The sequence below is a fragment of the Myotis davidii genome, unplaced genomic scaffold, assembly GCF_000327345.1.
Source record: "Myotis davidii unplaced genomic scaffold, ASM32734v1 scaffold24, whole genome shotgun sequence".
Lineage (NCBI taxonomy): Eukaryota > Metazoa > Chordata > Mammalia > Chiroptera > Vespertilionidae > Myotis > Myotis davidii.
Genome location: NW_006298312.1, coordinates 3,222,315 through 3,234,052, shown reverse-complemented (window position 1 = coordinate 3,234,052; position 11,738 = coordinate 3,222,315). Strand labels below are relative to the sequence as shown.

The following is an 11,738-nucleotide window of genomic DNA, read 5'->3' as shown; positions in this document are numbered from 1 at the left end:
ACCTCCCCCACTTCCTCAGCCCCTTAGCTTCCCAGATAAGATCTAGGGAGTGTTATAAGGTCAAGCCTAATTATGCTAAGAGGACTGTGCCCTCTAAGCTGGAACTTGTTTGTGACTTTTCCAACAGGTCAGTCCGAGGCTTCACCCTATATCGGTTCCCCACATCGTAAACGAATAAAAACAGTAGGAAACATTCACAGTTATGGTAGGATCAGACATTCAATTTTAGTATATGTGCTGCCGAAGCGAGCACTAGGATCAGACATTCAAAATTCAGATTTTAAAGGTAGAGCCATGCCAGTTGAGTATAAAGTCTAGGATCCTGCTATGAGATAATGGCCAAAGGGAGATGGAGACAATATCACTGGAGAACGAAAAATAATTGAAGTGAGGTGCAATTATGGAAAATTTCAGTTGGCATTTATTGGGTATTTATTATATGCCAGGTTCAAGTCTCAACACTTTAAAATTATTAACTCATTTAACGCTTTAAAAAGCCCTATGATGAAGGTCCTATCAGTTATTATATTTTCTAAAGAAAAATAATAAAGAATCTATTTAAAACTAGATGGCATGATAGGAATTTAATTGAGACTTTGTTTCATTTTGCTGTTTTATTTTTTTGTGAGAGAAGATAACTTACTTAAAATATCTATTTGCTATGTCTCAGGCACTGAATAATTGTTTGTAATAGCTGGGAGTTTTCTTTCACCTCCCCTTTACCCCCACCCTTACATAACCCTCAGAAAAGAGCCAGATTTCCATTAAGGCATGGAGGTGAGGTTAAAAATCTGAGAAGAGAGGATGGGGAAGGTTTACAAATCAGTGAGCAGATAGTTCAAAAGGCAGCGTGAAAAGTTTCATAGAAGTGACTACAAAAATTTTGTGAGTAATTATATGAGAGGTGATGAAGCTCACTGCAGAAAAGGTGAAAAATGAAAGAAGATGAAAACAGGTAGTGACTGTGAAGTTCACAGTTGTCCACAAATTTGCCAAGAGAATGAATCCCTGGAGTCTCTATTGCCTGTCATAGTTGTAGAAGATGGGAGAGACAGTGACACACAAAAGATAGCCACAGCCTACACTGATTAAAACTCACAGGCACTTTTAGTTTCTGGGTGAGCAGGATGCTTTGGCCTTTCTGGGAGGCTCAGCTACAATTTGGTTTAATTTCTCAAACTCCAAAGACAGGCTCTGGTTGCGAGGTGGTGGGTGTCCTCCTGTCTGGTTGTTGTCATTGGGCCTAACTACCTGGTGATCTGAAATCTGCACTTCATTATGTCAATTATTGTTATCCTATTGTGGATGTCTTAAAGTATTTTTTTCGCTTACTTGTTTTCTCTTAGCTTTTTAGTTGGAAAATGCCCTGCTCTCTTAGTTGTGCTAAAGGGAGATAAAGTAGAGGAGTTTTCCATCTATGAGTCAGGCTGGCAAGGGTTGGAGGTAGCAGGATAGCATTTAAGGAAAGATATGAGAGTTAAAGGAAAGGAAAAGAGGAATCACCAGAAAAAGGAATCAAATGTAATGGAGGCAAGTAATTGTCAGAGAAAGAATTCAGAGTAATACTTATAAGGATGTGTAAGCGACTGGATGACAAATGCACACAACTCAATGAGAATTATGAGGAGTAGTTTGGTTATTTAAGGCAGAGACAGAGTATCATCAAGGTTCACTTTGGCTTACAGTAGAGGCTTCCAGAACAGAACAGCAAGTTCTCTTCAGAGACCACCTAGCCTCTTGTTATTTCCATACAAATCTCTCCCAAGATTTTTGTTACCTTTTTTCCCCAATGAATATTACATTAATTGTCATTTTAAAGGAATAGCTGTATTTTTATATTGCTGTTAGTTGCCCTGCCCAGAAATGCTTGTGACCTAACTGAAAGAATAGGTAAAGATTTCTTTACCCAAATGGTAAATGCTAATCTGCTTTATAACCGTAGATTTAAAAAAAAAAAATGTGACCCATGTTGGCTAGAATGTATAGCAAACTTGACTCAGTATCCCTTTGCCAGCAAAATACTAATGGCTGGTTTTGGCTATTTGAAGATCCCAGACCTCAATTGTAATTTAAGAGCTTAACATTAGGATATACCTTAAATATTAAAGATTAAGAAAATATCGCTTGATATTTAGGTTGCCAAGAAGCACTTACATGAGTTTTGGTAACAAGTATTGTGTGTGGAAAGATTTTGATTGAAAAACTGTAAGCAGAAAAATTGTTTCAGGAGAATTGACAACTTTTTCCTATTTTCAGCTGTCAAGACTGAAAGAGGCAAAAGATTTAAATTTCTCCGAGAACTTTTATGTTATGTAGAAGAGTACCTTGATTCAAAGTTGTGAATTATTAAAATGGACTTTTTTGACTAATAGAAATACATCATCACTGACTTCTAAATGAATGCATCTCCACATCTATAATCCACACCATGGCCTCTATTAGTTTAAGGGTGTGTCTTTAATGATCAATGAATGATATTTTATAATATTAACATATGATTTTTGTCCTAAAAATTATTCTGTTTAAGATAGGCAATAAACATTGTGGCCTTTTCATGTAAAGCTCCATAGTTAACATTTTATTGAATTATAAAACTATGTAATGCCTATAACTACAGGCATTTATTGTCTGAAAGAATGTAAAAGGTAGAAGGTGATCTTCAGCTCTTTGGATTGACTACAAGTCTTTTGAAAATTAAAAACAAACTTCTCAAGTCTCCCTAAAAAAAATAGACACATTTACTTGCATAGACATTAAATATTTCCTGGTTAAATTCATACTTTTTCCTATTGGCCAACTTAATGATTAATAGGAGTCAGGCATCTTATAGCAAGAAGTAGTGGGTAATTTCAAAAACTAAAAATGTTGAGAAAATAAATTTACTTCCATGAAAAACAAAGGCGCTTTTGAGATGAAAATGGTCTTCCAGGGAGATTTAATAGTGTAGAGCTCTCATGGAATCCAAACAAGGCAATGAGATACATAGGCTTGAACTGAGCATGGTAAAATTCCACTTTGTAATAGAATTTGTAGTGTATTTGTTGTTCTTTTTTCCTCCAAAATTTTAAAGCCACTGTGGAAAACTTGGAGGGAGAAGTCCCTAAGTTATATCCACAATGCCAGGAAATCATAAGTTTCTACCCTAGAAGTTGAATGTGCATTAGGGATTGCAAAGTGAGAGAAATGTATGAAATGTGGTTATGTTATAAAATTTTGCCATTTTTCAAATCTTGTTTGATATTTTCAAAGTAAATTTAGATTTCTAAGAAACATTCCAAAAAGAGAAAGTTTCTTTAGGAGGAAGAATTGCAATAGATTATTTCATTTCAATTTGGAAGTGATTTTAAAATGTAGTACTCTGTTTCTTTAAAAAATGAATAATATTTTCTCTTTTGAACACTTTTAAGAAGATCACACACAAATAGAAACTTGCATACAAAGTGTTGTTTTAAGTATTAAAATAAATTTATTTTGTTTTGTTTATTATTTAGCTGAACAGATGGTAATGGTTTTGACACAATTCAGTTTTCGTTTTCTTTTTTGCATGGGGAGGGGTGGAGGGGGAGGGACACACAACACAAAACCAGAGCTTCTTTCCCCACTTTGTCACAGCTGGTTACCAATCAATCTCCATTCACGGTACAGTGATGATGGCACATGTTGTCCAGCGGCCAAATCTGATTGGGTTGCATTTTTCAGCAGTGTTTCATATCAGGAAAAAAAGGTATCTTTATGGTGGGGACTGTCAGCACATGATTGTACAACTGTCATTAATCAAACCTGGCAACAATGACTGCGTTTATACAAGTCTGGTACTGGCAGATTTCACAATCAAAATCACCCCGTTTCTATTAGGGTTTCCTCACAAGTAATGTTTTTTCATTTATTTCTTTTTTTTCCCTATTTTTAATTAAAGTCAGATGATACTTCCTACATGTTGAACATATATAACATTATACCATGTGTCAAAAGTAGCTGTTTTCTACCAAAGTATTATCCAATTATTTAAAATTCATTCTCAATTATGTAAAAACAGTATAAGAGCAAATCAGGGCAAAGATTTTAAGTACATTAGGTTGTTCAATAACATAATAATTTTAAAGTGTGTCTGTGTTAGTTAACACATTATGAACCTCTAAGGAATACATTTGGTTTTCGATTCATATTGAGAAAAATATTGATACAGTGTTTTCTGGAGTTTTTGAAACTCCGAACACAAAATAGGAAAATGCACACCTGCTCAGTGCACAGGCAATTAGAAGAGTAAACACACACGTCAGCTGGGAGGGGTGCGTTGCTCTGTGTTAGCAAAATAAATGTCCTTGTCACAGAAATACTGTCACAGTTATTTTTGCAACTCAAGACAATCTTGCCATCTTCTATAAAATGGCGTTTGGGAGTAGGCATTATCTCTAAGTCATTTATTGTTGTGAAATCGTCTATTAAACTCTGTTGTGAAATGTAAAGAACTCTTGAAATGTAAGAAACTATTAGTCAAATTTATCATACTACTCAGTCAATATTTGCTCTCTGGGGAAAATGCACATTTCTCCAAATACCCAGAGCAATAGTGTAAAGCATCAATGAGATTACAATTGAGCTTATACCAATTTATCCAGAAAGAAATACAGGAAAAAAGGCCACACTTACTGGACCTGTGGAGATATTTAACATCTAATTGCTTGTGAAATATGTAGTTTTAAGGAAAAAGTAATTGTTTCAGAGGAATTATGATCCATTGGAGAAAGAGCATGTGCGTTTTCAGGATCACTCCAGACATGTTGATATTTTAAGAGTTAATGTTGATGATTTAATAAAAGTTCTTAATTCTTTCAACCAATGCTTATTTTGTCAGTTTGCCAACAAATGAGAAAATAAATTTCCCCTTTAAATATTTGAGCTATCTTATACTCAAGATACCTAAAAACATAAACCATACATTTGAAAGCAGTGTAACCTATAACATGATTGGATATAACTCACCAAGAAACTCAAATATGAACTACTTGTTGTCTAAGAGTAACCAAAAATAGTGCTGGTAGTGCATTTGATAATTTGTTGTTGTTATTTAACATTTAACATAAATTTTATTTCTTCTTATTAATTAAACATTTAATATTTTTGTGGATTTTTTTCTTTTTTAAAAAAATTATTGGGATGCCATTGGTTAAAAGGATCATATAGGTTTCAAGTGCATATTTCTATTAGATCTGTATATTGCATTGTGTGCCCACCACCCAAAGTCAAATCATCTTTCATCACCATATATTTTGCCCCCTTAACCCTTTGCTGTCACCCACTCCTTTCTGGCTGGTAATATGAACTACTTGTTGTCTAAGAGTAACCAAAAACAGTGCTGGTAGTGCATTTGATAATTATTGGGATGCCATTGGTTAAAAGGATCATATAGGTTTCAAGTGCATATTTCTATTAGATCTGTATATTGCATTGTGTGCCCACCACCCAAAGTCAGATCATCTTTCATCACCGTATATTTTGCTCCCTTAACCCTTTGCTGTCGCCCACTCCCTTCTGTCTGGTAACCACCATACTTTGTCTATGTCTATGAGTTTCAGTTTTATACCTCACCTATGAGTCAAATCATTTGGTTTTTAGGTTTTCCTGACTAACTTATTTTCCTTAACATAATATTCTCAAGGTCCATCCATGTTGTTGCAAATGGCAGTATTTTATCTTTTATTATAGCTGAATAGTCTTCCATAATATATATGGACGGCATCTATTTATCCATCCTCTACTGAAGGACACTTTAGTTGTCTTGATGTCTTGGCCACTGTGAATAATGCTTCAATGAACATATGGGTGCATTTATCTTTGTGAAGAAATGTTTTTGAGTTTTTTGAACACATTTGATAATTAGGATGTGGCAAGGGTTGTGTATATATAAAAATAGGTAATTAATAACCAAGCACCTGGAGATCAGATATGAAATTAATGATCATATTAGTAATACCTTTAATCTAAGCATTACACTATATGGCTGAATGGTGTGTGTGTGTGTGTGTGTGTGTTATTTTGTTTCAGGCAAAACAGAATAGAAAAATGAACCGTTATTTAAATATAACCAAAGCTATTTAATAAAACCAATTTATATTCTACACAGATATGACATCAAAGATGACTACACACTGAGAATTAAAAAGGCTTTGAGTGTAGATGAAGGCACTTACATGTGTATTGCAGAGAATCGGGTTGGAAAAGTGGAAGCCTCTGCCACCCTGACTGTTCGAGGTAAGAGACCGAAGATGTGTAACATGATTGGACCAACAGGCTAATATTTAGTTACATGGGTGAGTGAACCCACCATCAAAATAATAGCTTACCCTGTTTTATTATTATATTAAAAGGCATAGATTTTGTATACACTGTATTATTAATTGAGGTAAAATTACTTTCAAATTTGTGTTCAAAAGGATGATTATTTGAAGTACTTAATTTTTAAAAATAAATAATAGCTAACATTATTTTAAAATGAATCTTAAAAATAGATATTTATATTTCCATTGCTTTGAACTATTTGTTGCTTTTAAATGTCGCTAATTTCAAAAGTGCTTTGTGTTTCAGTTTAGTAGTTTGTCACTTTATACTTGCAGAGTACTGTTTTGAAATTCTTTTTTATTTCAGCATTCAAAAAGCAATCTGGAAAACACACACACACACACACACACACACACAAACACCTAACACTGCTTCAAAAGCTGAAAAATGAATACAAAGGAGCTCCCACGTTGAAAAAACCTATTTAGAGAGTGATTTGTGAAGTTCACTGGCCTTAAATAATTGAAATATCCAGCGCTCCTCCTGTAATAACTTTCACTTTCTGGGTGTCATGCACTTTCTCAGTCATGGGATAATGTTCGTTTATAGACTCCCTGGAATTGCTTATGAGTGAAGGAAAGCATTACTTAACCCTACGGTGAACTAGAATGAATTAACTCTCTTCTTGGTGGTGCACACTGATCCATATGAGTAAATTACATAGCCCAAGGTACCAAGTAGTACCAAGCAGACAGCCACACTAACTCTGGCCAAATAGACATTATCTGTGGTATTGTTTACTCTCAACGAACTTTAGACAGAAACAGGAGAATGCATCCCCTGCTCATTCTTTTAATCTTTCTTCCACTCCCCTGACGCTTTCTCCTCTCAGTCTTATGGACGAGGAGGCTGGCTACACACTCTCATGCAGGTCTCAGCTACTGCTCACCCTGTTTAGTCATACCTCTTACTCTTGTGCAGCTTTGCTCCCAGAACTTTTCATAAGATTAGGAGAAAGGTTTAGAGGAACTTGGGTTGGTTGTTCTCAAATTGTTTTTTGTCAGATCTATAATTTGGGCATCAAATCATAAAGAAAACCCTCACCTTCCTTCAGATAATTACTAGGAGACATACACACTCTGGATACCTAAAAACATTGGTAATTTCCATAGTTTCCAATTGCTCCATTTCTAGTCCACCTACTTTAATTTTTCCACCAGTTTGATGTGGACTGATATACAAAACACATTAGGCAAAATTGGCAAGCTAGTTGCTTAAAAATATTTTCATGTCTCATTAGGCAACACATCATAAAAAGTTATGATTATATAGCAATTGAATATACATACTGATTACATATGATCAAAACATGAGCCTCTATAAGGCTCTTTACTATATTTAACCTGAATTCTCTATAGCTGATTTTATATTTATACATATGTTTGTTTTTCTCTAGGCAGTCCTTTGCAAAAATAATTCACTTGACCAAATTCCCCCCAAAGTGTGTTTGTTTGTTTTTTTCTGAAGTGAATGGGGGAAAAATAAACAAGCAACAAAGAAATGTTCCATTCAAAAACTATTTGCTGACTAAACAAATGGTGAGAAAATTTGAGGAGTTGTTTGTTTGTAGAAGCAGCAGGGTTCCTTTATACTTGAATGCCTGGGTGAATGAGACTTGAAGTGTTCTATTTGCTTTAAGATCTTTCCAAGCTAATTGCTTTCATAATTTGTTGAAAGTTTCAGGTTTAACATTTCATTTAACAAAGCATGCTCCTCCTGCATGGACCTTTACATTTAAAGCTAACTTACAAAACTAATAGAAAGAGTTATTTATTTTTAATAGGATTTTCTTTTTAAATCAGCAGACCTTGTGGATGGAATAGAGAGTTTAATCTGTGTGGTGTATATTTATAACTCATCCAACACTGAATCCTCAAACCGGTCACAGAAAAAAAAAATCTCCATAATACAATAGAAAGTAGAATAAAATATTGTTTAAATATTTTAATCATTAAAAAAAGCAGTTGGGATTACTCCTGCTAACAGGTTAACAGGAAAAAAAATAGTATCTATGATATTTTTTCTGTGCTCATTTTTCTATGCACATAAATTAAATGTTCAGTCCTTCCTTTGCTTGTTTTATTAGAACGGGCTCAACTCTGACCCAATAGGCCACATCTATTTCTTCAATTTAATGTAGGGACACAGTTTATTTTCATTTGCTGATTTTGACAACATTCACCTATTGGGGTTTTGTTTTGTTTTGTTTTTCTGGGATTAAATGCTGATATGTAACAAAAACAAGAGATTTTATTGTGATGTTTCTGCTAAAATTTTATCACAATGTTCACTTTAGCCAAATGGAGAAAAAGAAAATAAATTTTATAGTCAAAATCTGAAAAAGTGACTTAGTACTTGGTTTTCCATTTCAAAACTATGGTGAAAATAGCCTATACAATTTAACTTGACAGCAAGTAGATTCTTTTGCTGACTTGACAAACACAAAATTTGAAAGAAGTGATGGTGGACAACAAACCTCCTAGCATTTATATTCTAAACAAATAATTCATGATCTAACAGAACTTTTAAGATTACCTTCAAAATGTGTTAACTCAAACTGCATGTTTGTAAACACAATGTTTCTCTATTTTTTAATTGCTCAAATTGGCTTTGCATAAATTAAGACTTCATTGGAATAACCATCTTGCTTGTAGGGCAATAATTCCTTAATTTTTTTGAAACTTACTTACACTAAGTAAAAAACAAATGTGTTTTTTTCTTAAAAAAATGATTTCTCACCATGGTTTCTTCTTTATCACTGTTTAATAGCATAGAATCAAAATGCTGCTTTGTTTCTATGTATAGGAAACATTATGTTTAAGATTCAGCTTAGGATGGCACATGAAAATGCAAATTTAAAAATGAAAGACAGTTATTTTTCTATTGGACATTGGCAAAATTAATCGAAATCTTGTCAGTGAGAATAAGCTACAACTTTATGATGTTAGTCTGTTGTCTTATTCTTGGTTATTATTTTCATATGTCTCCTACAACAACAAAAAACAAAAAAATAAATTGTTGTACATTGGGCAAATTCTTCTATTCCTGTTACTATAGTAAACCCATCATAGACTATGGAGCACGCTAGAGTTTTCATACGGCTACTATAATTACTTTATTTTCCTTTGAATTGACTTAACCTCCCCTTTCAATTGTGAATATTACAAAACCATGGATCTCACATAAAAAGCAACTCTAGTATTGTTCAGAGATTGCACAATGTTTTTATTATGATGTGTGTGTTGAGTGAATGAGTATCTATAAACATGGTTTGAAAGGCCATATGTATCTCATCATTCCTCATGAAACATCATCAGGATGAAACTAGCCATCAGTTCTAGAGTCTCATTTCATATACTTTAGAGCTTCATCCGCTAGAATATGGGTGAAATGCTTGTCTAATAATTTATATTTTTAATGTATGACTTTGTAAAAGTTTAAATGCTACTACATGTATTTCTTCTTCATTTAAAAAATGGGACCATGTGTTCTATATTTGCCTATTGCTTTTTATATAAAGTGGTTTACTATCTAAGTTGATTTAGCATTATTCATTTTTTAAAAAATGTTATTAAGCTCATGTGTGTCTTATAATTTCTGTGCATTAATAATAGAGGCAACTTATTACAAGTAATTGAAAGTTAGAGTAAAATAAAAATAACAATTTATTGAAGCACCAGTTTGAAAGCCATTTTCAGTGTGAACAGGAATCAACTTGTCAGTCATTGTTTCCTGCCCTCTGCCAAAATAAGAAAAAGCTTAACAGTAGTTAGGGAGCTACTCAGCTGAAATCTCTAAAGATGTTCCAACCTATTTGTTATATTTTCATCCGCCCTGTCCAGGGATGAAAAGTGATGTGATCTTAACTTATTACTGGCTGAAAAGCAGTGTCCTGGGCTTTTCTGTAGTCCTATAATGGTTCTGACTAACCATGCTTAAAAACCAATTGCTATTTAAATCAGACAGTGAGGCCTTCTGTTATTGACATGACATTTGCTAGTCTGTGACTTGAATAGTTATAGTAATCAAGTTCTTAACTTTACAGTACCATAAGGCTTTTTAACTCTAAAAACACCATTGAAATTATAACTATAGTTAAGTGATGAAGATATGACTTTACATAAAATTCCTCTAATTGCTTATAGTTAATCCTGGCATGCAAAAATAATTGCTTTCTTAGAATTACATTATAACGTTCAGTTTTATCAAACTCAGACATTCTGTTCATACTTGAACTATGACTAGAAATCATTCTACTGTCCATACTTAAATGTAACATTACACATCATGCATTCTGATAATTTTCTTTTCTTTTAATTTCTTTTTTATGTTCTCACCACACCATTGTAATGTCTACAGCTCGCCCTGTTGGTAAGTAGCCATCCTTCTACCCATTTAGCATGGCTTTGTACAGTTATTCATAACTCATGCATAGTAGAAATTGACAGAATGAAATACATTCATCCCTGTTAAAATATTGCTTGAGGGACTGTCTTCTGTTTCTGATCTTTTCATCACTTTGATAAACAATTTTGTAGTGACTCCTACTATTTTAACAATGAATAGGTAACAATTTTCTTCTAAAACAATATATGAATGGTTAATATTATAAACTACAAACTTTTCTTGAGAAAAATATAATACTTCCTTTTTCTGGTATGCATAAAATAATCAATTATTAGTTATGTTTGATATTCAAAAATTAGTTATGTATGAATAAATTAAGAAGTTCCATCATTTTGTGTACTTCCCTTATTTTAAGCTGGTTGGAGTCTTTGCTTTTTAAGAGCACTTGAACTGCTTCATACTTCTTATCTGCATACTTATTTAAATAAATTTAGCAGAATGCTTCAAATTATTATAAATAGTTATTTAAACTAGGAGGAAAAGAAAGTAATGAGCTATGTTCTTTGGCATGAAAAGTTTGTGGTTTCAATATATTTCATCCTTCATTTGGCTTTGCAAAATTGAAGTGAACAGCTTTTGCTTGCAGTAATGTAAGTGGTTATTATTGGTAAATATTTGGAAAATAAATTATTTTTAAATTCATTGATTTAATAACCTAGCTGTATTTTTTTATAAAGTTTAGCTTAGCCTACCAATAAATGTGTTTAGGTAAAAGAAACCTTGGTAATCCTTATCTAATAAAAGAGAAACATGGTAATTGGTGTACGACCGCTACCCTTCCCATTGGCTAAGCAGCGAAATATGCAAATTAACTTCCAGCCAAGATGGCAGCCGGCAGCCAGGCAGCTTAAACTGAACATGAGGCTTGCTTGCTTCAGTGACAGAGGACTCCAACGTTCCCAGCCTGCCGCTGCAGGCCTCTGAGCTGCAACTCTAAGCAACTATGTAACAAATATAGAAGCTAAACAAAACCCCAGAAACCTGCTTTAGTC

The 11,738-nt window shown here is 33.5% G+C and overlaps 1 protein-coding gene across 8 annotated transcripts in view; it reads left to right on the top strand.

Moving 5' to 3' along the window:
* ROBO2 (roundabout guidance receptor 2) overlaps positions 1–11,738 on the top strand; it is a 709,767-nt gene that overhangs the window by 554,851 nt on the left and 143,178 nt on the right. For 6 of the 8 annotated variants that reach the window (XM_015570599.1, XM_015570597.1, XM_015570598.1 and 3 more), the window contains exons 6-7: positions 6,125–6,252; positions 10,699–10,710. In XM_015570599.1, coding sequence (XP_015426085.1) covers positions 6,125–6,252; positions 10,699–10,710 — 140 coding nt within the window. The remainder of the gene's footprint in view (positions 1–6,124; positions 6,253–10,698; positions 10,711–11,738) is intronic. The other 2 variants (XM_006773936.2, XM_015570594.1) reach the window with 1 other exon arrangement.